Here is a 27,144-nt window from a genome sequence, read left to right on the forward strand (position 1 = left end):
CCCCAATGCACCCAATGCACCCCCCAGTGTACCCACAGCCCCCCAATACAACCCAATGCACCCCCAATGTGCCCCCAGTGTACCCCCAGTGTACCCACAGCCCCCCACTGCGCATCCCCTCACCGCACCCCCAAATACTCCCCCCCTTCACCCCAATGCCCCCCCCCGCTCCCATTCACCCCAATACCCCCCCCAGCCCACCCCACTCCTATGGCGCCCCCTAGCGGCGCACAACCCCCCCCCCCCCCGCCCCTCTCACACACGTCCACACACCCTCGCGGCTCAGCCAATCAGGAGCCGCGGCCGGAGCGCGTCACTCGTGGGCCGGGGGGAACCTCCTCAATGAGGCACATTGTCGCGGGAGCCCCGCGGCGCGCGCTGCCCCGCTCCGCACGCGCACCATGATCGCCTCCCACCTCCTCGCGTACTTCTTCACCGAGCTCAACCATGACCAGGCGCAGAAGGTGAGGGGGAAATGGGGGAAAATGGGGGAAAATTGGGGAAAAATTGGGGAAAATTGAGGAAAATTGAGAAAAATTGAGAAAAATTGAGAAAAATGGGGAAAAAGAAGGGAAAAAATGGAGATAGGCGAGAGGTAAAAGGATAAAAAGGAAGGGGAAAACGAGGGGAAAAGGGGGAAGGAGGAAAAAGTGGGAAAGGGGGGAAAGGAAAGAGGAGAAAAAGGGAAAAGGGGAAAAAGGAAAGGAAAAAGGAGGAGAAAGAAGGAAAAAAGGGAAAAGGGAAATAAGAAAAGAAAAGGGAAAAGGGGGAAAAGAAAAAGGAAAAAGGGAAAAAGGGGAAAAAAGGAACTAGGGAATTAAGAAAGGAAAAAGGGAAAAAGAAAAAAAAAGGAGGAAAAATGAGGAAAAAAAAGCAGAACGGGAGAAAACAAAATTAAAGAAAAAAGGGGGGGAAAGAAAAAGGAAAACGGTTTAAAAAGAAGGAAAAAGGTTCCCCCCCCCCCAAAAAAAAAGTAATAAAAAAGGAGATCTAAGAACGGGAAAAGTGTTTAAAAACCAGGAAAAGAGGGAAAATGAGGTTGGGGGGGGGGGGTGAGCAGCGGGCAGGGGAAGGGGGGTCGGGAGGCGCCGCTGCGGCCCCCCCCGGGCCCGGCTGCAGCCGTGCGGTACGTGCCGGGGCGGGCGGCGGAGGGACCCCGCGTGGCCGAGCAGGGGAGGAGGAGGAGGAAGAGGATGGGGGGGGGGGTTTGTCCGTGTCCTCCCCCCCATTATTCCAATGGGATTCGGGACCCCACGTGCGGAGCCATCCCGGAACCGGCCCCCATCCCCCCCCCCCCCCTTTCCATCTCCATTATGGGGTACCCCGGGATGTGTGGGTTCCCCCCATCCCTTGCACTGATGGGGATGGGAAACATCCCCTGCCCTGAGTGGGTCCTGAACGGCCGGAGCCGGTTCCTGGACCGCAAACGCGAGTCCGAGCGTCCCGTTGGGATGCACGGAGCCTTTGTGGCCGGGAATTCCAGAGTTCAGGCACTTGGAAAAGGCAGGTCTGTGCTCTCCTATGGCTGGTGGGATGTGGTTGGGCTGCGCTCGACCAGGAGCATTCCTGGAAAAGGAAATAATGCTGGAAAACCGTGTGGAAGCTCAAGCTCCTCCCGGCAGCGTTTGGGGCATCTAAGGATATGTCAGAGGCTGTGCAGTGATTCCTGTTCCAGCGGTTGCAGTATCCGGGTGTGAGATGGTTGGGATTTGCAAATACCCCCTTTAAAACTATCCCAAAACCCGATCCAAAAGGCATGGAAAGGGTTAGGGTTAGGGTTGCTCCATTGGATCAGGCCGATGGAGGAACACAACTCCCCACGTTGGCCTGCATGAAATAGGAAGTAAAACAGGAGAGAACATCGAGCAACCCCCTTCCAAACACAGTGCATGGAAATAACTTCCCAATGCAAAGCAATCCGTAAGGAAATACGGGCTCAGCTTCTCCCTCTGCTCACAAGTGTCCCGGGATTGTGCAACAGCCAAAGCCTAGGGAAGGGATTGTGTAACCTGATGGCAGAAATAGGCCAGCGGCTGGGCTCGGGCTTGGGGCAGCTGACGAGTTCCTTATCGGGAGCTGGAAATAAGGGAGAGGGATTGGGATATTTGCCTTCGTTATCCATTGGGATAAGGGCGTGCGGAGCCTCGGGAACCGGCTCCTAAAGCCCACACCGATAGGGATTGTGTGTGGTGGGGAGGGAAAAGCTGTGGGAGACGGCTCTGCCCTCCCGGCTGCCACCGCTGGATTTCACTGGGTTATTTATAACCAGATGCCTCCGGATCCTCCTGCTAAGGCAAAGCTGGGGTTGGCCTCCAAAGAGCTCAGCTTTGAACCCAGGAACAGAGGAGAAAGGGGGAAAAGGGATGGGTTTCCAAGCTGGATGCTTCCATAAATGATTCCTGGCTTATAGACCTCCCAAGGCCCCAGCACAGGGAGATGCAGGGGTGGCAAGCAGTGATTTCAGGTTGTATCGAACCCAAAGGTTGTACCCACAGTGTTGAGGCCATTTGGGACACGGTTTTGGGATGATGTGTGCTTGAGTCGTGCGTCTTTTTGCTGTAGGTTGGGATCAGCCATGGGAGCTTGGCCCTTTCCAAGAGCTGTGGTTTGTGTCCATTAAAAATAGCCCCCACATTGGGATTTCTTTCCCTATTAACACAGAGCGGCTTTACCTGCTCCACTGCCCACATCCCCAACCTCGCTTTGCCCAGGGGGTTGCAGGCCTCCCTTATCTACTCCCATGGACTGTGCTGACTTTAACTGACCTCAGCAGCATCCTCCCGAGATCCCGGCTTGGAATTTGGCCGCGGATGAACTGTGTTCCTTTGGGATGTGCTGGCTTCGCGCTGGCTTTCCCGGACCCCAAACCTCAGCCTCACCATGCGAGGCCAGCGAGCTCAATAACCAGGCTGGCAGCAATTCCTCCTTCAAACGGAGGAGGAATGGGAGATGGAGTTGATTTTCCTGCGTTTGTGGCTGTTCCCAGGCAGGTTTTCCTCTCTTTTTTATCCCATTCCTTTGCTGGGGGGTTGGTTTTGTCTCCCTGGCTCCTCTGTGGCTGTGGGAGTGACGCCTGCTTGCTAATTCCTGGAAACCAACTTAACAGCTTCTCTAGGGCCTGCCAAGGTCAGTGGCAGGACGGCCTTTGCCATCCATAGCCTCTATGGGAAGCATTCCCACATTCCCATCTCCTCACCCAGCTGAGCTGCTGCGGGGACCTGGAACAAGGGGGGATGCTCCTGGTATTGAGGTCTTGGTGCCAGTGTTTGTGGTCAAACAGCACCCAAAGGAGAGATGCTGCCTTGCATCGGTCCCAAAGCCTGCTCTGGGTTGTTGGGAGTCTGATGTCTCCAGCTTGGGATGTTTTCCTTGTTATCCCACCATTATTGGGGTGCTGCTGATGGGTTCCTGGGTGACTTCTTCACTCTGGGTGCTGGGCTCCACCTCCAGCGTGGGGTTCCTGCACTGCGAGGACGGGCAGGAACCGGCTGAGCAGGAAACCATCTGACTCACTTGGGTTCAAGATGACTCCAGGCGTGTGTCATCAGAGGCTTGGCTGCGGCAGGGAGGGCACGTGGGGCTTCATTCCCTGCGGAGCCCTCATAGGCAGCCAGGGATGTGGGGTGGGAGCTGCTGTGGGCTCAGGGATGCAGCCCAGCATCACTGCAGGTGGGGAAGGGGATGAGCTGGTACCCAGCACAGGGTAACAGTGACACGGGGCTGAGGACGTGGCACAGGTTCCATCCTGTGCTGCCCGGCCCTGCTCTGACAACAAAGCTGCAGGGTGCTGGGTTACAGTCCCGAGCCAGGAAATCAAACACTCCGTGTGCTGGATGCGTTCCCAGGTTCACCTCCGTGTCCCTGTATCCGTCGGATCCCGGGCGGGATGGGAACGTGGCTGATAACTGATGGTGCTTTGCTATGGAAGAAGTTGGTGTTCGGGGAAAACAAAGTGATTTCTAGGAAAGCAGCTTGGTTTAAGTGAAAAACTGGGATAGGGAGGGAAGGAATTTAAAGGGAAAACGATGTCAGGCAGAGATTGCCCTGGGTTTGCCTTTGATTGTGCACATGGTGGGTTATAGGAGGGCTTGAGCCCTCCCCACGCTTGAGCATCTCCTTGTTGCTCTTATACACAACAAATACTTGACTTTGTTCCCAGAAAGGGAAAGAATCCGGCCCAGGACACAGCCAACCCCTCCCAGCGTTGTGCTCTTCCCCCAGATGCTGCTGAAATCAGGCACATTCAGCCCAAAACTGCAGCGGGGAGATAAGAGGGGACCGGAAGCGTTTGCTCCGGGTCTGTTTCTCACCAGACACTTTGGGTTTGGGGAGATCCAGAGCAAAACTAAAGCTAAAGATGAGCCCCATCCGTTTCCAGAGGCTGGGATCATCAATGGGGAAGATGCAGCCAAAACTTTACTGCATGGGGATGAACCACCCCCAGTCCTTCCCCCTGCCCCGCTGCCATGTGCTGGGCAGGAAACAGTTGTGCTTTGCCGGAAGCCGCTGTCACGCTGTCGTTTCCATCCCTAAGAGCAATCCGGCCCCATATCCTGACAAAGGGGGCAAAGGGTCCCCACTATCCCTGCAAGGGGAAGAGCATCCTTCATCCTCCCTGCTTCGGAGCTCTCGAGCCGTTCCACTGCCTGTGCATGGTACAGCAGTACAGGATAGGTCTGTTGGGGTTATCCAGCCTTGCAAGCAGCTGCAGTGATTTGTCCATCTGCAAACACAGGATGAGGAGTTAACTCTCTTCTCCATAGAGTGGCATTGAGTTGGAATGAAGTTATTCCCAGGTTTTCCATCTGCAGCACTGGCCCCTTAGGGTCTAGTCCGGATTCAGGCAAAAGAGCATCCTCCAGCTGCAGTGCTGGTGCTGGAGCTGGAAGTTACCATCAATGCAAAAGCAAACCTGGTTTTTGGGTTACTTTAAGCTCTTTTTGGGTTACTTAAAGCTCTTTTTGGGTTACTTTAAGCTCTTTTTGGGTTACTTTAAGCTCTTTTTGGGTTACTCAGCTCTTCCCTCTTCCAGCTGCTGGCAACAATTGGGCAACTTGAGGTTTCTTCAGCCTTGGGGCGGATGGAGCTTGCCCAATAGTAGCCTTACAGCTGGGAAGGGCAATACCAGGCACTTCTCCAGCAGCGGATGCTGGGCATAGGAATTATCCAAGCCTTTGGAGACAGCCCTGAGCCAGGAACTGCTTGGATCCAGTTCCAAAACTCCCTTCAAACTCATTGCACCTACGAGCACGCTCCAATGATCCAGTTCTTGAACGAACTGTGGTGCCCTGTGTGTGCCCAGACTCAAACCCGTGCTCCTCCATTCAGGTTATGTAGAGGCTTATTCCATTTAGGATGGAAGCTTTCCAGAAATCCCAGTTCCAGCCCTTAACCCAGTGTGTGTGTTTGGGACTGTCAATGATCCTAAATAGAGGTCACACAGCAGGGAAGGGTGAAGGATGCTCATGCTCCAGTGATGCAGACTGAATTCCCTTGTCTTACCCAATCTTTGCTACAGGTTGAGGTGTGCTTGGGTGCAGTGGGGGAGGACCTGGAATAAGGAACCAGGCCATGGGATTGGGAAGCCTTGGGCATGAAGGTGGTGAGGGTCAATGGGGTCTTGCATGGGAAGGAGCTGAGCTGCTCCTGCAGGATAGGATGCCCTGACCTGCCTTAGCTGCCGAATGGGACGACGTCTGTGTTTGTAGGAGATGATCCAGGTTTTAAAGGGGCTTTGGGGATTAGAAGAAGGTCACCCTGTTTCTTATGGCACTGGTTATTCCGGGCATGGGGAAGGTGCTGAGCAAGGCCTGTGCTGGAGAAAGGAGGTGAAACCTCTGCCTTGTTCCCCTGTGCTGTGATTTCGGCAGCATCCTCATTGCCCTTTGCCTAGGGCAGGAATCGAGGGGCAAACAGCAGTGGTTTCTTGTGCCTCTGAGCTTGTGGGATGAGATCCTCATGGGATGGGGCAGCACCTTGTGAATCCAGGAGGAAAAGCAAGCAAAGGGGGTAGACAGGAGAGGAACACAAGTGAGTGTTTGGTGCAAGGGGAAGCTCTGCTGAGCCCTGCTCCTGTGGTACCCAGGGGATGGGAAGGGGAACAGCTCATTGGGGACCCCATCCCACCAGGAACCCCACATCCCCACAGGCTGCCAAAGGAGGAAGATCTCATAGGGGCAAAGCACCCAGTGCCAATGGGTTTGTCACCAACACCCAGCTCAGGTGCTGGTGCAGGGCAGAGGGAGCCTGGTTGGGATCGGATCTGTGCCGAAGGGGCACGATGATGGCTTGAGAAGAGGTTGTGAAAGGTCCCTGCAAGCAGAGATAGCGCTATCTCTTGTCTCACAGCTTGGAAATGGGGCTGGGCCGTCTGTCCTGGGCCGATGCCATGGACTGATAACCATCGGGGCAGCTCAATGGGACATTTCCTAACCTTGGGGCTGGGATGGAGCTGGGCTCCTGACCTGGGAAGCTGTGGCAGCAATAGCCAGAACCTTGGGACATGGGAGGCAGTTTTCAGCAGGCAAAAGCAAATAGAAGGAGAAGGAGGGGAGTGTTTGACTTCCTGCTGCTGCGGTGGATAAGGAGAGGCTGGTAAACAGCCTGCACCGGGAAACATCCAGTGTTCCTGGGTCTGATCCCTCCCCTCTCGCCTTCCTGGTCTCCCAGTTGCTTGCTTTCCATCCCCAGCTCATGGGAAGGAGGAGGCTGTACCCATGGCACTGGTCGGGATGCAGCTCCCCAAGGAACAAAGCAAACCCATCCTTTGAACCCACTGCAGCACATGGGGCAATGGGAGACTTGGCTTCCCAACCCCCAATAGAGCTGGGGATAAGGTAGGGGTTAAAGGATACCAGGAGCATCCCAAGCCTGACCCACAGCAGAGCTGGGTCCGAGCGGCTGCATCCGTGAGCAAGGTCACGCTATTACTCGCCCACAAAATGCCCATTTCCTATAGCGTAGCCCTATAAAAGAGCCCCAATCACGCTGGGCTCCTGATGACCCGCTCTTACGTGCCTGCAGACAGGTGAGCTTGCCTGGGTGGAGTTTTCCTCTCCACTTTGCAGCTGCCCTTTAATTAACATTGAGTGAAGTTAATGGAAACAGGGGCATAGCTGGGAGCTGGTGCCTGTCCTGCGCTCAGCTCCACTCCCCTTCCCCTGCTCTGTGCTAAGGGATGGGGTTCTCCCATTGCCTTTTCCTTGGGAGGACAGGATGCTTCAGTGCCGTTTATAGAAGGGGGTGAGCATCCCCCTGGCCTCAGCATTGGGGTGCAAGCCATAGCCAGGAGCAGGGGGTGGATTCCTTCCCTTTCCGGCCACAGCACCCACTTGTGTCACCCCAGCGTTGTTTGCTCAAGGGGGTTGAGTGGCACCATAACCCTTTGTAGGGGTGATCTCAGCAGCAAAGCCATGAATGGGCACTGGATTGCTGCCCAGCATCCTCCACGTAGGAAGAGCTCCGGAGCTGGGAAAGCTCCATCACCACCTCCTGAGTCACAGCCTGGGCTGGGTTCAGTTTGGGTCCTTCTGTCACAACCTATTTGGGTGCATGGAGGTCAATGGGAGGGGAAGAGCATCCAGAGCTCCTCTGGGTTCAGTGTTCCCAAGCTGGTACCCAAGGGGATGCAGGTGGGGAGGAGGGATGCGGGTGGTGCTCAATGAGCTCTCAGGGTGGCAGTGGGTGTCACTGATGGGCCTGCAGATAAGGTGTCATCCTTTGGGATGGGGCATGACCTGCTTCTTGCATCACCCCCAGCAGACATGAGGGGTGCTGGATGTGTCACAGGGGCTGTGCCCGTGTCTCCAGCCCTCCCGGTGACCTTCCTGCTTTATCCCTTGCTTGCAGGTTGACAAGTACCTGTACCACATGCGGCTCTCTGAGGAGACGCTCCAGGAGGTGTCCCAGCGCTTCGGGAAGGAGATGGAGAAGGGGCTGGGAGCAGACACCAACCCCACTGCCTCGGTGAAGATGCTGCCAACCTTCGTGAGATCCACCCCGGATGGGACAGGTACCGAGAGCTCATGGAATGGTTTGGGTTGGAAGGGACCTTAAAGCTCATCCAGCTCCAACCCCTGCCATGGCAGGGACTCCTTCCACTGGAGCAGCTGCTCCAAGCCCCTGTGTCCAACCTGGCCTTGAACACTGCCAGGGATGGGGCAGCCACAGCTTCTCTGGGCACCCTGTGCCAGCGCCTCAGCACCCTCACAGGGAACAGCTTCTGCCTTATCTCCAACCTGAACTCCCCCTGTTTCAGTCTGAACCCATCACCCCTTGTCCTATCCCTACAGTCCCTGATGCAGAGCCCCTCTCCAGCATCCCTGTAGCCCCTTCAGATACTGGAAGCTGCTCTGAGGTCTCCTCACAGCTTCTGTTCTCCAGCCCCAATGTTCTCAGCCTGGCTCCATACAGGAGCTGCTCCAGCCCCTGAGCATCCTGTGCTCCAACAAGACAGGAGATGCTCCCTCCTGGCACAGCAAAGGGAGGTCTCGGTTGGTACCAACACGTGCCTGGAGCTGCACATCCTCACGGCACAGCCCAGGCAGGGCTGGCACCGGAGCTGCCTTCCCTGCTCATCCTTAGGGCTTCACCCTCCTGTGCCCAGTGCAGGGCCAGCTGGGAATGGGGAGGCTCCCGGTTCCCAGGGTGGGAGGGAAGGGGGCAGATCCTGCCGTGCCCTCCCTGGCAGGACAGCCACAGTCACGGGTCCAGCTCATCCCATGGCATTGGCAGCGATGGGGGGAGCGGTGCCAGCTGCTGCCTGAATGGCACCAGGAGAAGGGGCTCAGCTCCGCACAATGCAGCCTTTTCTGCCTGCATCCCGCTCCCTGCAGGCACATCCCTGCTCCAGGCTCCTCTCGGCACCAAACCCCACACATCTCTATGGGGAATCCGGTGTCTGCCTCTTGGTGCTGTGGGAAGCAGCTTTGGATTGGGGGCTCTGCAGCATTGCCTCTTGCCCGCTGGCAGGGAATGGGATGTGGGTGCAGCCAACGCTGCCCCTGGCTCCATAACTGGGCTGGAAAAGCCGCCAGGTCCCATTGGCTGCAGTGGCTCCGGTGCTGGCACCTCCAAGGGGTTCCCTGCTGAACCTCGGTGCTGATGGCAACGGGAAAGATGGGAAAAGAGGAAGGGCACTGATGGAAAGACCCCTCTGCCATCCCCATCCCTCATCAACCTCATGCAGTGCCTCAGCACCCTCGTGTCCTCTACATCCCATAGGAAGGCTACATCTCCCCTCTTTTAGTAAACCCATCACCCCTTGGCCTATAGCTACAGACCCTTCTGAACCCTCCATCCCCATCCTTCTGATGACCATTGGAGCATCCCTTCATCCAGAGCCATCCTGCTGCTGTATCCCTCGTGCTCAGCCCCTCTGCTGCATGGATTCCCAAAGCTGGCCCCAGTTCCCTGCCCCGGGATCGAGATTTCCATCTATTTAAATGGTGGAGAATATTTGTAATTACAGGGATAGCTGGAATGCTGCCCCTGGGCATGGGAACTATTGCAGCCAAAGGTGCTGGAGTGTGTGTCACAGCTCTCCCGAGGCAGGAGGTGGTAGGGAGCAGATGCAAGTGCTCTCCTGGCTTTCCCAAGACAATCCCTGGCTTCCCTCATCGTGTTTGCAGCTTCTCCAGTGTCCCAGCTGGCATTTCCCACTGGAATCCAGCATGGAAAACATGAAGCAAAGGGGATGCTGGGGCAGTCACTGGGCTGGGAAGCAGATTTCCAAGCACATCCTGGGGATAAAAGCTTTGGGATTCGCAATGGGCTCCAGTTGGATCCAGGATGTGCACAGCATCAGCATCTCTGCTGTTGGGTTTGGAGAGGAAGGAGCTGGAAGGGAGCACTTGGAGGCTCATTGCTTTGGGAAGAGCATGGGAAGAGCTCAATGTCCTTCCTCCTTCTGCTTCTATTGCTTTGGGCATCATTCCATTTGGATGGGCATCATTCCCACCCAAAAGATGGGTTATTCCTCTGCTCCTGCTCATGGCCATGTCCAACACGATGCTACACCAGCTGCAGGGGCTCCGGCAGAGCATCCCTGCCCTTCCTCCGCTCATTGCCATAGCAGGAGTTCTCTCTGCTTTGGGATTACTGGGATTTGGGATCTAGGACAGAGCCAGCAGCTCCCTGGGATCCAGGCGGATGAGGGAAGCTTATGGAGACCCAAGGTCACGTCTGCAGCTCGGAGTCAAAACACAGCCCCAGCTCCCGAGTGCTCTTCCCCTCCTTGGGTTCAGCTCTTGGTGCCTTCACTGTTCCTGATGGGGGAAACCAGGCCCCAAATGAGCTTTCCCTTGGGATGCTGATCCCGAGCAAGGGCTCTCCTTGCTTCCCTCCTGGTTATCCCAGGCTTTGCCGCAGTCACCACGCTCCATGCTGGAGCTGACACAAGGATCTGGTGCATCCTCTGTGGAGCCCCATGGCTGCAGCTTTCAGGATGCTGCTGTAGCACTTTGGTGGTCGGATCCCTGGGAATTCCAAGCATGGTTCTTTGGAACACCCTTCCCTTGGGCTATGGGCTCTGTTCCTGCCCATAACCAGCTGCTTCTGGAAGAAAACATGACCCATGGTCCTTAAAGCCTTAAAGAAAGCACCTTTTCCATGCCCAGAGCCCCTCTCCTGGTTATTCATCACATTCCCCAGCAAGGAATCCCACTTGGAATCACTCCTGGGTGACTCTCACTGTGTGAGCTGCTCTTTGCTGGACCCGATTCCATCCAAACTAAGCTTCCAGGTGAATCCTGACTCTTTTGTTGCTGCAATCCCATCATTTCATACCCAATCCATCATAAACCCCTTTGCTGCACTGATTTAGTGCAGGTGCTGATGCATTGGGGCTCTTCTGCTTAACTCGCTGCAAGGAGGCAGTGGGAAACACAGGGGTCTCTGCCTCCATCCCTGCATCCCTCAGAGCTGGTCCTGCTTTTCCTTATCCTATTGGTTATTACCCCAATTTGAGCGAGGATCCTTCCAAACCAACACTGCAGCCAGTTGGGAACATGAGGTTTGGGGTGGTTGGTCCAGGCTGAGCAGCCTCTAAGGTGCTGGAGCATCATCCTGTACATGATGCTCTGGTCCCCTGGCCCTGCTTGTGCTTAGACCTGGGGTTGGAGCTGGGTGGGATTTCAGGTCCCTTCCAACACAACCTATGGGTTATCCTGTTCTATTCCTGTGCTTCCAAAGGCACCAAACACACCTCGGGGTGGTTTTCCAAGAGCAAACACACCTCGAATCCGAGCTCCATGTTTACCCTCACTGTTTGGTTTGGCAGCTCAGCATCACCACCTCTGTGTTATCACATAGGAGGGAGCTCTAACCAGAGCTCAGCCAATGGAGCCCATCACAACCACATCCCTTCCACCTGGGGTTTTCCAAGGGGGATTTCATTGCCTTTTTCCTCCTGCAAATCCCGGAATCCAGACCTTGGCTTCAGCAGATGCTACTCAAACCACTTGTACCTCTCCCATTGCTGTTGAGCTGCTTCCAAGGGAGGGTTTGGGTCCTGTGCTGAGCGTCCCCATCCACAGCTCCTTGGCCTTTTGGGGTGGTTATCCCTGGATTCCCTGAGTTATCCCTAAGGTGCCAAGCAGCCCCTGAGGCTCTTGGCTCTCAGTGCTCTGAGGTGCTCTTCATGCTCTGCTAGAAGCAGAACAGCATCAGTGCCAGCAGCAAAGGGAAGCAGGAACATAGCAGAGCACGATGCCAGTGGTACCCAGCCGAGCATCCCATCCAGCTCTGCCCACCCATGGCCAACATCACATCCCTGCTGTGGGCATACCAGGGACATGAGGACAGCAGGAGTCCATGGAGGTGTTTTCAGCCTCTATGTGCAGAGGCATGGCCAGGACATGCCCTGTGGCTGGCAGAGCACAGGGAGCTGCCAAACGGGTTTAAACCTCATCCCTGCAGAGGAGGAGAAGGGAACGTGCAGGGTTCGGCTGCCCCATTGCTTGTAGGGCATCAGTGCTGCTCTCCAGCCCTGCAAGCATTGCTTGGAGTGATGCTGAGGGTGTTCTTGAGGAGGGGGGAGCTGCAAAGCTTTGATGGGGGCCAGGTTTGGAGTGATGCGTGGTTCTGGGTGATGGGGGGTGTTGTTACCCATAGATTCAATGGGGCTGGGAAAGACCTTTAAGCTCATCAAGTCCAACTGTTACCCCCAGCACTGCCAAGCCCCCCACTAACCCATGGCCAGGGATGAAGTGAGGGTCAGCCAGGGTTGTGTGGGGACATGGGGCTGGTTGGGCTCATGGTGTAACCCTAACCATGGGACTGAAGCCAGAGCATGGGGGAGACTGGTGCCACTGGGAGCTGGTACCCAGCCTGCCCTGCATCCCCCCTGGGGTGATGCTCTGACCCCGCAGTCCTCCATCCAAGCATTAAGGCTGTTAACACTGCCTCGAGCCCCTCTTGTTCCTCATCCTTCCCCTTTCCTTGGAGCACCAGAACTGCTTCTAATGCAGCTCTTCAGCTGTAAAGGGATGGCTCTGGGTCCGTCCGTGTCCCAGTTCCCTCGCCCCGGGACAACCGGACACCCCATGGGCCGTGCCCGGCTCAATCCCTGAGGATGCTGCCCTGGTGCCATTGGAATACCAATAACCCACGGGTTTTGTTCCAACCGGAGCCCCTTTGTGCAAGCATCGACGGGCACAAAGCGGCCCCCGGGGGCTGTGATGGGCCCCGGGGCAGCCAGCACAGCACATTCAATGCATTCAGCAGCCCAGCAGTGCTGATAGAGGGCTTTCCCCCGGCCCTCTCCCTGTTCAGAGCAGCCAGCTTGGCTCTATTCCCACATCCTGGCTTTGGAACCCGGCCTCGGTGAGGCAGCAACAAACAGGAGACAGGTCCAGCCCTTGGGTTTTGGAAGCAGCATCAGGACTTTGGGAGCCAGCACCAAGGAGGAGGCAGGAATGAGCCCCCTGAGCTCTGCTTCCCCTTCCCTGGTCTCCTGCTCACATCCCTCAGCCTGGCCCTGGACCAGAAGCTGCAGGGCAGGGAGGTTCTCCCAAGCCTGACCCAGAGCTTCTCCCTAAAGGAAACGTTCACTGGGAGCCGGGATCAGCAGCAGGATCCCAGGGATGGAGCATGGAAGGGGCTGGGATGAAGGCACCTGAAAGCCCCTGTGTCCAACCTGGCCTTGAGCACTGCCAGGGATGGGGCAGCCACAGCTGCTCTGGGCACCCTGTGCCAGCGCCTCAGCACCCTCACAGGGAACAGCTTCTCCCTTATCTCCAACCTGAACTCTCCTGTTTCAGTCTGAACCCATCACCCCTTGTCCCATCCCTACAGTCCCTGATGCAGAGCCCCTCTCCAGCATCCTTGTAGCCCCTTCAGACACTGGAGCTGCTCTCAGGTCTCCTCACAGCTTCTCCAGCCCCAATGTTCTCAGCCTGGCTCCATTCAGGAGCTGCTCCAGCCCCTGAGCATCCTCATGGGCTCCTCTGTACTCACTCCAACAGCTCCATGTCCCCCATTGAGAACCATTCAAACCGCTTAGGAGATGTGGGAGTTTCCACAGGCATCAATAGGGTCAGGAACAGTCTCTGCTGCCTCCTTCCTTGGGAAGCTTGGGGTTGGAGCTCTCCTTCCTTGGGGTTGGGGACGGGCTCATCCGGATGGGGCTGACGGGGTCAGATCCACCCCATTGAATGGTTCCTGTTGTCCCACAGAGGATGGGGACTTCCTGGCACTGGATCTTGGAGGCACCAACTTCCGTGTGCTGAGGGTGAAGGTGTCGGACAATGGCCTGCAGAAGGTGGAGATGGAGAACCAGATCTATGCCATCCCCGAGGAGCTCATGCGAGGCAGTGGGGTGCAGGTGGGTTCACCCCTTCCCTTCCATCCCCTCTCTCCTGGGCTTCCCCTCTAGACCCCAACCTGTGCATCCTATTGCTGCAGCATCCCAGCAATTCCTTACCTTCCCTTTGGAGCTATCGGTTCCCAGTGAGGACCACAGAGGAGTGATGGGGAGGGCAGACACCGGTCCCAGGATGCAGGCACTGCTCTGGAGCATCACTCTGTGCCCTTTCATCCCCAGCTCTTTGACCACATCGCCGAGTGCTTGGCCAACTTCATGGATAAGCTGAAAATCAAAGACAAGAAGCTCCCCCTTGGCTTCACCTTCTCCTTCCCATGCCACCAAACCAAGCTGGATGAGGTGAGTGAAGGTCTCTGCTCCTTGTGCCTGAGCCTGGGATGCGTTGGGATGGGTGGGATGCAGATGCCCCACGGCCCATGGGGTGTGGGGAGCACACAAGGGAGCAAAGGGGCACAGGAGGAACTCCCTGCCCTGCTCTGCATGGACACCTCCATAGGGAGCAGCAACTCAAGGAGAGTGGCTCCTGCTGAGCATCACATCCCACATGGAGCAGCTGTCGGCATCGGGATGCAGCATCCCATGTGGTCCTGCTCCTGCTCCTGGCTGGGGGCTGCAGTGGGAAGTGGGGGGGGGGCTGGTGCTTTCCTTGCCCTTATCCCACCTGGATTCAGGCAGGAGAGCAGCTCCATGGAGCGCTGGCAGCGCAGTGGGTCCTTGGGAGCGTGGGGATGGGGCTGGTGGTGCTGAGGGATGCGGGAGGAGGAAGGAGGAAGGAGGTTAAAGATAGATGTGGGGCTGTAAAAGTGAAACCATAAAGAAAGAAGCTGGGAGGGGAAGTGTCTGTCCCCAGTGACCTTGGCTGAGCTCTCCCCGTGCCTCAGTTTCCCCATGTGTAAAGCAGGGAGGGGTTTGCTTGCTAAAGGCTCCAGGATGTGGGATTTCAGATGCAATGGAGCCTGTTCCCTTCACCAGCGCTCAGTGTGGGTGCCTCTAGCAGCCCCATCCGCAGGGACGGGGCAAGGAGCATTCCGTAGTCTTGGGAACAGGTTTTGCTCCAGGGCTCCATAAAACCCAGTCATGGGAACCAGGATCCATCCTGTTGGCAGGAGCAACACGCTGCTCCCAGGGCCATAAACGTTATCTGCCCCGGGAGGCGGAAGTCATTGCTGATAGCACAGCTGGGAACAGGGAGGGACTCAGCCCTGTGGCTTCGTCTCCATCCATCCCTCCCTCCATCCATCCATGCCTCCATCCATCCATCCACCCGTCCCTCCATCCATTCATCCATCCACCCATCCCTCCATCCATCCCTCCATCCATCCATCCATCCATCCATCCATCCCTCTATCCATCCATCCAAGCCCTCCTCTGAGCCTTCCTCCTTGTTGTTCCTCACAGAGCATCCTTGTTACGTGGACAAAGGGGTTCAAATGCAGCAGTGTGGAGGGGAAGGACGTGGTGTCGATGCTGCGCAGGTCCATCAAGAAGAGAGGGGTGAGAGGCTGGGCAGCTCCATCATCCCCTCTGGGGTGCTGGGATGGGTGTTGGGGTGATGGGATGGGTGATGGGATGGGTGCTGGGGTGATGGGATGAGTGTTGGGGTGATGGGATGGGTGCTGGGGTGATGGGATGGGTGTTGAGGCCCTGCAGTTGGCTCCATGCAGCAGCAGAGGTGAGTGCTGACCCAGTCTCTTCCATCAGGACTTTGACATCGACATCGTGGCCGTGGTGAACGACACCGTGGGGACCATGATGACCTGTGGCTATGATGATCATAACTGCGAAGTTGGCCTCATTGTGGGTGAGCAAAGGGGGAGCATTGGGGTCCATGTGCCCATGAACTGCACAAGGAGGTGATGTTCCCTGCTGGCTTCAGGGGCTTCTGTGGGGATGAAGGAAGGGGAGAGAGAAAACCCAGCACTGCCCAGGGTTGTTTGCTTCCATCTTTGCTCTCTGTGGTGTATTTGGATGGATGGAGCAGCTCTGCTGTGAGCCGCTGAGGGAGCTGGGCTGGAGAAGGGTCCTGAAGGGGAGACCTGAGAGCAGCTCCAGTGCCTAAAGGGGCTGCAGGAAACCTGGAGAGGGGCTTGGGACAAGGGATGTAGGGACAGGCCAAGGGGAATGGCTTGAACCTGCCCAAGAGAGGGGAGACTGAGCTGAGCTCTGAGGCAGAAGCTGTTCCCTGGGAGGGTGCAGGGGTTGGAGCTGGAGGAGCTTTAAGGTCCCTTCCAACCCAACCCAGTCTGGGGTTATGTCACTATGGTGAGTAAGGGAAAGGCTCTCCTCTCACCGCATTCCCGTGCTCGGTGCAGGTACTGGTACCAACGCCTGTTACATGGAGGAGATGAGGCACATCGACCTGGTGGAGGGCGACGAAGGCCGGATGTGCATCAACATGGAATGGGGAGCGTTTGGGGATGACGGTGTCCTCAAAGACATCCGGACCGAGTTCGACCACGAGATCGACATGGGCTCACTCAACCCTGGCAAGCAACTGTGAGCAGCACCTTGGCTGAGCTTGGGGTTTGCCCTGCATCCTGTATCCTCCATCCTGCATCTTCCATCCTGCATCTTTCATCCTTCATCCTCCATCCTGCACCCTCCATCCTCCAACCTGCATCCTCCATCCTCCATCCTACATCCTCCATTCTGCATCCTCCATCCTCCAACCTGCATCCTCCATCCTGCATCCTCCATCTTCCATCCTGCATCCTCCATCCTGCATCCTCTATCCTGCATCCTCCATCCTGCATCCTGCATCCTCCATCCTGCATCCTCTATCCTGCATCCTCCATCCTGCATCCTGCATCTTCCATCCTGCATCCTCCATCCTGCATCCTCCATCCTGCATCCTCCATCTTCCATCCTGCATCCTCCATCCTGCATCCTCTATCCTGCATCCTCCATCCTGCATCCTGCATCCTCCATCCTGCATCCTCTATCCTGCATCCTCCATCCTGCATCCTGCATCTTCCATCCTGCATCCTCCATCCTGCATCCTCCATCCTGCATCCTCCATCTTCCATCCTGCATCTTCCATCCTGCATCTTCCATCCTGCATCCTTCGTTCCCCATCCTCCATCCTCTATCTTCCATCCTCCATCCTCCCACCACGCTGCCGTCAGCAGCACACAGGGGCTGTCCTGGCTAACTGGGTCACCGCATCCCGTGCCAGCTGCACCGATGCAAACAGGGGCCGTGCCACACACTTGGGTTGGTTCTCCCATCCGAGCCACTGGGCACGTGCTTCCCTCGTGAGCTGAATGCCTTCATTCCCGTCCCCTTCCCCTGCCAATGAGGCTCTCTGCCAGGCACGGCAAACACCACCACCTAATGTCAGCATCCAGGTCCTACCGAGCTCCCGTTGTCCTGATGGATTCTGGCAGCATGGCTGGGATTGGGAGGGGTATCCCTGCAAACTGACCCCTTCAGGTCCTTGCAGGATGAAGGTCATGTCAACATGGCTTTATCTTCTCAGGGATGGGATAAAGAGCTCAGGAAAGACGTTACCTGATGACATTTGGGTTTGGAAGGCTGGCAAATGGTGTTGACTATGGCCTCATGGCACACCCAGCCAAGCAAACACACCTTGGGCTTCCCCCATTGCCAGGTTTGAGAAGATGATCAGTGGGATGTACATGGGAGAGCTGGTGAGGCTCATCCTGGTGAAGATGGCCAAGGAAGGGCTTCTCTTTGGAGGAAGGCTCACACCAGATCTGCTCACTACCGGCCACTTTGAGACCAGATACATCTCTGCTATTGAGAAGTAAGTGGGATGCAGGGGGTTTCCTGGGATCGCAGCCTGTATCCCAACACCTGTGCTGTGGGAATCATAGCATCATGTAATGGGTTGGGTTGGAAAGGACCTTAAAGCTCCTCCAGCCCCAACACCTCCCACTGGAGCAGCTGCTCCAAGCCCCTGTATCCACCCTGGCCTTGAGCACTGCCATCAATGGGGCACCCACATCTCCTCCATGCCTTTGCCTGCACAGGGAGAAGGAAGGGCTGCAGAAAGCCCATGAGATCCTGAGCAAGCTGGGCCTGGAGCCATCACACGAGGACTGTGTGGCCACACTCCGCATCTGCCAGATCGTGTCCACGCGCTCAGCCAACCTGTGTGGGGCCACTCTGGCTGCTGTGCTGCGTCGCATCAAGGATAACAAGGGTGTGGAGAGGCTGAGGTCCACGGTCGGCGTGGATGGATCCGTCTACAAGAAGCATCCTCAGTGAGTCCATGGGGATGGGGTGGGAATGGCATGGAACTGATGGGGATGGGAAGAGGTTGAAGAGCATCCGGTCCAACCATTCCCATGGCACTGAGGGGGTGTGAACACTGCAGCCCTGCCCTGGGCAGCCTGTTCCAATGCCTGAGCACCCTCTGGGGCAGGAATTGTTCCTCAGCTCCATCTAAACCTGCCCTGGTGCAGCTTGAGGCCGTTTCCTCTTGTCCCATCCCTTAGGAACATCCTGGCTCCATCCTGGCTCCATCCTCCTGTCAGACACTTGTAGGGAGTCATCAGGTCCCTCCTGGTCTATCCCTGGGTCATTGGCACAAGCAGAGCACCTCCACCTATTCCCATGTACATCTCTGATGCCGCAGTCAGTGCCAGGATCCGGTTGTCATTCCCACCCTCCCTAACCCTAACCCTAACCCCATAGCTTCGCCCGGCGCCTCCATAAGACAGTGCGGAAGCTGCTGCCGGATTGTGAGATCCGCTTCGTGCGCTCGGAGGACGGCAGTGGCAAAGGGGCAGCCATGGTGACAGCCGTGGCCTACAGACTGGCTGCCCAGCACAAGGCACGGCAGAAGATCCTCGAGGAGCTCAAGCTGAGCCATGAGCAGCTCCTGGAGGTGAAGCAGAGGATGAGGATGGAGATGGAGAAGGGGCTGGGCAAGGAGACGCACGCAGAGGCGGCGGTGAAGATGCTGCCCACCTATGTGTGCTCGACCCCGGATGGCACAGGTGAGTTTATGTGTTAGGAACCCATCCTTGCATAGGGCAAAGAGAGGGCATCGCTGCTCCCAGCATCCGATGCACGCAGGGAAGGGCTGGGAGCTTTGCCATGGCCGGTTCCCTCTGTGCTGGGAGTGGCACAAAGCTTTGTAGCCTCCAGTATGATACTGGGAAGGCAGCTGAGCCTCCAGGACGTTCTGCACTTGCCTTAACACAAAGCCTGGTTGCACTGTGGTCTCACCACCACCACCGCAGGTTCCTCACCACCATTGTCCTGGGTTGTGCTCCCTGTTCTGTCAGTGGCTTGGGTGTGCTCCTGCCTCTTGGCTTGGAGCCCTGGGATCGGCCTGGGTCCGGAGCAAACCTCTCCATCACCTTCCTGCTGCAGCCGATGTTCTCCGTTCCCAGCCACGTTGTGGTTCCTGGTCCTTTCCCAGGATCAGGGAGGAATCAGATCAGCTTTGGGCCATGCTCAGGGTGGGATCATTGGGATCATGGTCAGGATCTCTCCTAATGGCTCCCATTTGGCTGTCAGAGAAAGGAGATTTCCTTGCCCTGGACCTGGGAGGTACCAACTTCCGAGTGCTGCTGGTGCGCGTGAGGAACGGGATGAGGCGCGGAGTGGAGATGCACAACAAGATCTACTCCATCCCGGTGGAGATCATGCAGGGGACGGGAGAGGAGGTGAGGATGGGAAGCTCCAGGGGGAAACTGGATGGGGAAGGGGTTTGGTCTCCTGCCTTTAGAGCAGCAAGTTCAGCCCAAGGCTCTGCAGTCTGGGATGAGCTTGAGGGAGCCGGAGGCTGGTTTCTAGGTTAGGAATCATTGTTATTCCCAGCTGGTCACCTCCATCCCTTCTGGATGCAGGATGGGACCTGCAGGGAGGCACCACAGGGATACAACCATGGTGGTTGGGAAGGGGATGTAAAGGAGCTGGTTTGAGCTTGCTCACCTCACACAGCAGCATCCTGGTCTGTTCAAAGCCCTGTTGGGAATGGGTCAGGCAGGCTGGATCCCACTGGGTTTCTTGCTGGGATGGTAACTTCTCCTTTTGGCTCTGCACTCCCAGCTCTTTGACCACATTGTCCACTGCATCTCCGACTTCCTGGAATACATGGGAATGAAGGGCGTATCGCTCCCGCTTGGATTCACCTTCTCCTTCCCTTGCCAGCAGACCAGCCTGGATGAGGTAACCCCAACCTCCCGGGGAGGATACGTGTCTGGTACCCAGGGCTGGCTGGCACTGACTGCTATGGGATGATTTACTTACCATGGGGCATTCCCACCGCAGGGAATTCTGCTCAAGTGGACAAAGGGTTTCAAGGCCACCGGGTGTGAAGGAGAGGACGTGGTGAACCTGCTGAAGGAGGCCATCCACAGGAGGGAGGTGAGCATCCCATCCCCATAGCTGCCAGGAGGCTGCTGCTGGCTCCCACACCCTGGTGATGTCTTTAATTGGCCTGTAAAGGTAATTAATGGGCTGAGCAGAGGCCTAATGAGTGTCTGAGCTCCAACAGACACCCTTAGTCATCACTAGAGCTTGGATTTCCAGACCCCGGAGCTAAGAGGCTGGAGCAGACTTGTCTCTATGTGACTCAGGCAGACACCAAAGCCCATTTCCTCAGTGCAGACCACCCAAAGTGCATGTTCCTGATGTAACCAGCTGCATCCTTCAGGAATAACCCCATGTAATCCCACCCCTCTGCAGGAATTCGACCTGGATGTGGTGGCAGTGGTAAATGACACAGTTGGCACCATGATGACCTGTGGATACGAAGATCCCTATTGTGAAGTTGGGCTGATTGTTGGTGAGGAATGAACCGTTCTCAAGGAGTTCCTTTGTTGTGGTCCCAAACCTGCTCCCATGGAGTATTCCTGGATGCAGGAAGTCTCCGAGGGCTTTTCCCTTGCTTCAGTAGCCCCATTGAAAGCTGCTGCTCTCTCTGCAGGCACAGGCAGCAACGCCTGTTACATGGAGGAGATGAGGAACGTGGAGCTGGTGGAAGGGGAGGAGGGCAGGATGTGCATCAACATGGAGTGGGGGGCGTTTGGGGACAATGGGTGCTTGGATGACATCCGGACCCAGTTCGACCTGGCGGTGGATGAGCTGTCCCTCAACCCTGGGAAGCAAAGGTGCGTGGTGGCTTTGTAGGGCTGGTGTCCAGGCTGGTCCCTCTTGTCCCATCCCTTGTTCCCTAGGAGCAGAGCCCCTCCTGGCTCCATCCTCCTCTCAGGCACTTGTAGGGAGCGATCACGTCCCCCCTGATCCTTCTCCATCTGACCCCCCCTGGTCCCTCAGCCATTCCCCACCTTTCTGATGCCCATCCCTGCCCTCTCCTCAGGTTTGAGAAGATGATCAGTGGGATGTACCTGGGGGAGATCGTCAGGAACATCCTGATGGATTTCACCAAGCGAGGGCTGCTCTTCCGGGGACGGATCTCAGAGAGGCTCAAGACCAGAGGGATCTTTGAGACCAAGTTCCTGTCCCAGATTGAAAGGTGAGGACCAAGAGGCAGTGGGATCCAGCTGCGCATCCAAGATGAGTTGGGGGCAATCCAGAGCCAGGATGGCAGAGGGGGGTGCGATGCAGCAGCAAACCCCACGTGGTGATTGAGAGATGAGGAAGTGTTTGAAGTTGGCAGCACAGAGGCCTCTTTATCCTGTGTCCTGGAATACATTAGGACGTGACACCAGATCCGCATCCAGCTCTGAGAGCCAAGTTAAAGGGGAGCAGTAGAACCGCATGGGATGGAGATGAGAGCAGGTGAAGCCACACATCCACACTGCTCCATCTCACACTGCCCATCCCTTTGCATCCCCTACAGCGACTGCTTAGCCCTGCTGCAGGTCCGCTCCATCCTGCAGCACCTGGGCCTGGAGAGCACATGCGATGACAGCATCATAGTGAAGGAGGTGTGTGCGGTGGTGGCACGGCGTGCGGCACAGCTCTGCGGTGCTGGCATGGCTGCTGTGGTGGACAAGATCCGGGAGAACCGCGGCCTCGACTCCCTCAAGGTCACCGTTGGTGTGGATGGGACCCTCTACAAGCTGCACCCGCAGTGAGTTGGGCAATGGGGTGCTCTAAGGATGGGGGTGAGCGGGTTCGGTCGCATCGGCAGCAGGTCTGACCCAAGAAGTCAATGGTCTTGATCAGGGAGGTTTGTGGCCAAGGGAAACCATCACCATGCGAGAGGTGCTGGTTGTAGGACAGGGATGCTCAGCAGGGATTAAGGGCACAGGGGGATCCTAAATAGGGCTCAAGGGCTCGTGGGTAGAGGAGATCCCCCAGGAGGCTGGTCAGGGCCTTAATAGGTTTATTAGTGCTTGGTGGGACTAGAGAAGGGGCTGGTTTAGTCCTGAGGAGAGCATGATTGTATTGTGCTAACTGTGGGCTTGGCCTGCAGCATGGAGACTTCAGCTTTTTAATGCCTCATACCTGGCAGCTCTTTCTCCATCCATCTCCTCTGTGTGTGTGGAATCATGGAATAGTTTGGGTTGGAAGGGAGCTTAAAGCTCCTCCAGCTCCAACCCCTACCACGGGCAAGGACACCTTCCATAGAGCAGCTGCTCCAAGCCCCTGCATCCAACCTGGCCTTGAACACTGCCAGGGATGGGGCATCCTCCCAGGGAACAGCTTCTGCCTTATCTCCAAGCTGATTAAGCTTAAAACCATTCCCCCTTGTCCTACCCCTGAGGAGGAGTCCCTGTAGCTCTGATACTGAACAACACAACAGGAGCAATGCACTGTGCTCTGCATGGGAGCAGGTACCTGTATCCAAGGCAGGTTGAGTCACCAGCTCTCCCTTTCCCTGCAGCTTCTCCACGGTCATGCACGAGACAGTGAAGCAGTTGTCCCCCAAGTGTGAAGTGACCTTCCTGCAGTCAGAGGATGGCAGTGGCAAGGGTGCAGCACTCATCACAGCCGTGGCGTGCCGCATCCGGGAGGCTGGCCAGCGGTAGGAGCAAGGAGGGGATGCCGAAGAGCTTGGTGTCAGCAAAGCAGGACATTCCCTTTCCTCCCCTCCCTCCGTACACACACACACACACGTGCAGCCTCCCCCTGCAAGCAGACTCTTAGCTTTACTTGTTCTCTCGAGATCCTCCCAAGTGGGACTGGAGATGCTGTGTGCTTTGGTAGAAAGTGTTGTCTTAGGAGTTCTATTGCATGCCATAAAACCGCCTCTCGAGTAAAGCTAAAAGTGTCTTTTGGCTGTCTACCTACATTTCCAGTTAGAGCCGGGCCTGTCCCACTCGCAGCTCTCCTCCCCACATCTCCTAACCACTCTCACATCTTCCCTAACAGCAGAAAGGATAATGCTAGAGTAAGCGAGATGCTGCATTGTCACTTTACGGTTAACTGGTACCTATTTATGTCTGTTGGAGTCCTAGCGTGTCCGTGCTGTAGAAAGCAAACCTCTTTAAGATTGGGCTAAAGACCTCCATTAGTCTTTTACCCTGATCAAGGCTGTATTATTTCCATGAAAGTCATGGTAACCTTTAAAAGCACAGGGTGCAGAACCTCAACCACCATGAGTCTGCACTGAGAGGTACCAAGTATCTCTGGTGGTGAGCAATAACGAACCTGCTGGGCCGAGTTAGAGGTGCCCCTTTAACCACACCAGCAGAGCACGTGCCTGGAAATAACTGGGGACTCAGGGTCTGATCCCATTTCCCAACCTCTCTCCCATACCCTGGCTAGAGTGTAGGAATGTGGCGTGTGTCTAGGGCTGTGTTACATCCCTTTGGAAACCACTAGCATCCCTCCCTGGTGCATGTGCGCGTACAGGGAGCCACCACCACGCTGGTCTCAGCCCATGTCATGGTCCTGTGTCTACACTTGGTGGGGGGAGTTGGGTTTGCTTCTTGGCTGTGAAATCCTTGTGTGGCTTCAGCCTTTTAGGGGACACCTGGATTCAAACACTGTGTATTTATGTTGCAAGAGATCTTATGTCTTTGTATGTACATAGTCTTGGGGGGGGGGGGGTTATATTGCTTAGTTTTGATTTCACCTTTTAATGTCGTTTAAGAAGGGTACAGAGTACTTATTTTGGTTTTAATTTAAATCTTTCTTGGGGTAGACTGGAGAAAGAGATCCCAAATTCCCGAGGGCAGGAACACCAGAGGTTTGGCCATTCTGGATTTACCACCAGAACACAAGCCAGGGATGCCGTGTGCAGGGAGATGAGGCTGGGTTTAGCCTAAGGAGAGGTTTTATTTTGTCCCCATGCCCTACCTGGCCCCTTTTGCTCTTTGAAGTATCCCAGAGCTCTGCTTGGGACCCTGTGTCCCTCGTGCCACCATCCCGGTCACACATCCCAAGTGTGATGTGGTGAGGCAGAGGCGATCCCAACCCGTTCCATCATGAAGTTAGCAGCAATAACTGGTGTCACCTGAGTTCCATTTGGCATCCTCGGGGCTGTCTGGGAGTGTTCCCAGGGATGTGCGTGCTCACAGCATCCCTTTGTGCTCCTGTAGCATCCCTTTGTGCTCCTGTAGCATCCCTCTGTGCTCCTGTAGCATCCCTTTGTGCTCCTGTAGCATCCCTTTGTGTGCGTGGGGAAAAGCAGGGATTCATTTTTGCCAACAGAAAAGCCTATGGATGGAGGAGATGCTGCAGTTCTCTGGGTGAGCAGAGGCTCAGGTAGGGCTGGGGATGTTCCTGTAAATATATAGAAGAGAATGAAATTCCAGTGATGTATAAAAAGAATTTAACTCCTAAATCCCACCAAGAGCCCTTCAGTTTGGAGGATAGAGATTTTTGTCTATTTTTAATGGATATTTTTCTACTGCTTGGGGTAACCTCATTACCAAAAGTCTCTCTTCTATGGCGAGGGTCAAGTTCAGCAGCACAACTTTAGGGCAAAATTACTCTTTGGCCATTTTAAATGCTTATTTTTTATAAGCCTCAAGGCAATTTTAACCAATAGAACCTGCCTGTGTGTAGAAACCATGTCAGGGACTAAGTTTAGTGCAAGTTGGAGCAGATAGGAAATAAATCTGGAAAGCTGATTATAGAAACCCTCGAATGTGGTACCAAGCAGTTGTGTGTGATTCCTTCCCCAAAAACCAGCGTTTTGCCTACTGAAAAACGTTGAGAAATGGGTTTTTTGACCTGCTGCACCATGCAGGAGGTTGCATTAGTGGCTGTTTTAAAACTCTTATCCAGCTGTACCCCTTTAAAGTAGGTAGTGTTTTCATCAGGTAGAGAGCTGCATTCTATACAAGGGTAGTTTTGGGGGGAAATGGGAAGGATTGGGACAAGGAGCAGCCCTTTGGTAGCTGATTCAGGCTCCAGCTCAGTGAATTGGTGGAGCAGGTGATAAAAGGGCAAGAAGGAAATGTGGGTAGTGAAGTACTTGGTTAGCGAGGATGGAAGGAGCAGGGTAACCTCATGCCCTTGCTCTGCAGCAGGAAGGATTAGCCCTGAGCTTGCAGGATGGTGCTGAAGTGCTGAGAGCTTTCTCCTCTCCTGGACCAGAGGGAGTAAAGGCAGGATGAGTTACCTGGAGCAGCAGGGAAGGAGCCCACATGGAGCTCAATGTGGATCTGAGCTTCCTGTGAAGTCAGGGGGGATTTTTGGCTGGGCTTGGGCAGATGGATGCTCACCTGGATGTAACCATGAGGCTCCTGTAAAGCTTGAAAGCTTCCCCTTTGCTTTGGCTCAGATAAAGCAGGGTCCGAAGTGTTCCTAAGTTAAAGAGCAATACTTGAAGCACTGTAAGACACTCATGTTAACCTGTGATCACAGCTATGCCCTTGGCTGTAGAGGGTTGGTTTTATCCAACACTTGGGACTAGTTTGTGCTCCTTTGTGTCTCAAAGGGGGTGAGCACCAGAGATGTTCGCTGTACAGTCTGATTGTAACTTAGGTGGGACTGTAACCTCACACCAAAATGTTGCCGTGGGATGTTCTGTGAATGTGTTCAAAATGAAGAAGGGAAGATTAAATCCTAACTCTTGATATGAAGGGAAGATCAAACTATTATATGTAGGGAGAGACAGACAGCCTGATCACCTTGACGTGCCCAGTCTGTCTCCTCTCTCCAGTAAGAAGCACTGCTTTGTGGATTTAGGATGGCTTTTGTTTCGCTTGGTTGTTCCCATAAGGATGCATTTTCTTTGCACTCCTGGCCTTGTGCTGGCACCTTCTTTGGCCAGAAGCAGGAGGAGAACAGTGTCTTCCACTGTGGTAGCTGGAGACACTGTCCCTTTCCTCCCTGGCAATTCTCTATGTGTTGGTAGCTTGGGCAGGATGTTATTGGTACTGCTTATTTTAAGCTATATATAAATGTATATGTGTGCATATGCACAAACAGCAAATTTCTGAGCCTTGCAAGGGGAATTTGCCTCTTTCCTTCTCAAAGGCAGAGCAGAAGCTGGTATTCCATCACCCAAGGTGATGAGGGGTATGTGGGATGTGCAGATCTCTGGCCTGAAAGCAGCTCTGGGGTAGCCTGTCCCAAAAGGCTTTTACAGCCTGGGCGCTGCCCTGGCAATCTTATCTCTTATCAGCAAGCCAGGCTATCAGAGATAAGAGGGTGAAGGTCCACGCGCATGGGGAGGGAGCAGGAAGAGGTGTAAACCGGTGATAAACCCCACAACTTCCCATGCAAGAGGTGACAGCAGCAAACTAAACTGCCCAGGGGGGATCCTTGCACCCCCATCTCCCCTCAATCCCCTCCCAGCAGATAGAAAGGGAAATACCTTCTTTTGCTAGCTCTGGTAGAACAGTGCTCACTGCAGACAAAAGAGGCAATTCCTGGTCACGAGGGCATTCGGAGTGAGGAAGAGTCACCGGATTGCCACATTCCTGACAAGTCTGGAGGCTTTTCTGGCCTGAAGCAAAGAAAATGCATCTTAATGTGGGTGTTGGCTCCGTGCGGGGCAGGGGAGTTAAGTAAAGCCAAAGACTGTTCAGCTGCTAGCAGAAACGAGTGATTGTAGATTCACCTGATGTTGTTCTGTCGTGTTTACAGTATTTATTTTTAGTAATTGACTGCAATGATATTATATATAATAGGCTTCCTTATTTTTGTACTTTTCATACCGTTCTCCTGAGTGTGGTGTTGTACTTCTCAGCTCCCCCCGTTGCCATGATTGCTGCTCCTAGTCAGTGACAAATAAAAGAGAGAAAACCAACCAACCAACACCCGTGTTATGGGGTAAGGTGTGATGTGTTTTGGTTTCTGGGCTCCTCTCCCTCTTTAGCTACCCCTGAGGAAGGGCATCTTCCACTGCCCCATATCCTGTCTGCTGGACTGAAGCTTGGAAGGGATCTGTTCCCTGGCACTGACAACCAGGTAGGGTGAGGGAGGTACAGGTAGGATCAGGACACTCATTCAGATGTGGGAAACAATACCAAGATGAG

General features: G+C 55.2%; 1 protein-coding gene across 1 annotated transcript; it reads left to right on the forward strand.

Annotated features, from left to right (window-relative positions):
- The first annotated feature begins 401 nt into the window (after window positions 1-401).
- On the forward strand, window positions 402-26,923 carry LOC101870707 (hexokinase-2). The gene is made up of 18 exons (XM_034070376.1): window positions 402-464; window positions 7,849-8,011; window positions 13,674-13,822; window positions 14,042-14,161; window positions 15,221-15,316; window positions 15,524-15,623; window positions 16,135-16,318; window positions 17,433-17,588; window positions 17,815-18,048; window positions 18,482-18,786; window positions 19,313-19,461; window positions 19,847-19,966; window positions 20,069-20,164; window positions 20,486-20,585; window positions 20,727-20,910; window positions 21,120-21,275; window positions 21,603-21,836; window positions 22,593-26,923. Exons 1-18 carry the CDS (start codon window positions 402-404, stop codon window positions 22,735-22,737), a joined length of 2,754 nt encoding a protein of 917 aa, XP_033926267.1. The 3' UTR covers window positions 22,738-26,923.
- The last annotated feature ends 221 nt before the right edge of the window (window positions 26,924-27,144 follow it).

This window comes from Melopsittacus undulatus, chromosome 18, assembly GCF_012275295.1.
Source record: "Melopsittacus undulatus isolate bMelUnd1 chromosome 18, bMelUnd1.mat.Z, whole genome shotgun sequence".
NCBI lineage: Eukaryota > Metazoa > Chordata > Aves > Psittaciformes > Psittaculidae > Melopsittacus > Melopsittacus undulatus.

Bases quoted from the DNA above. Each gene is read 5' to 3' on its own strand.
- LOC101870707 (XM_034070376.1), top strand. From the start codon at position 402: ATGATCGCCTCCCACCTCCTCGCGTACTTCTTCACCGAGCTCAACCAT. The intron at 19,462-19,846 runs GTGAGGATGGGA...CTGCACTCCCAG, and splicing joins TGCAGGGGACGGGAGAGGAG to CTCTTTGACCACATTGTCCA. The intron at 21,837-22,592 runs GTGAGTTGGGCA...CTTTCCCTGCAG, and splicing joins CTCTACAAGCTGCACCCGCA to CTTCTCCACGGTCATGCACG.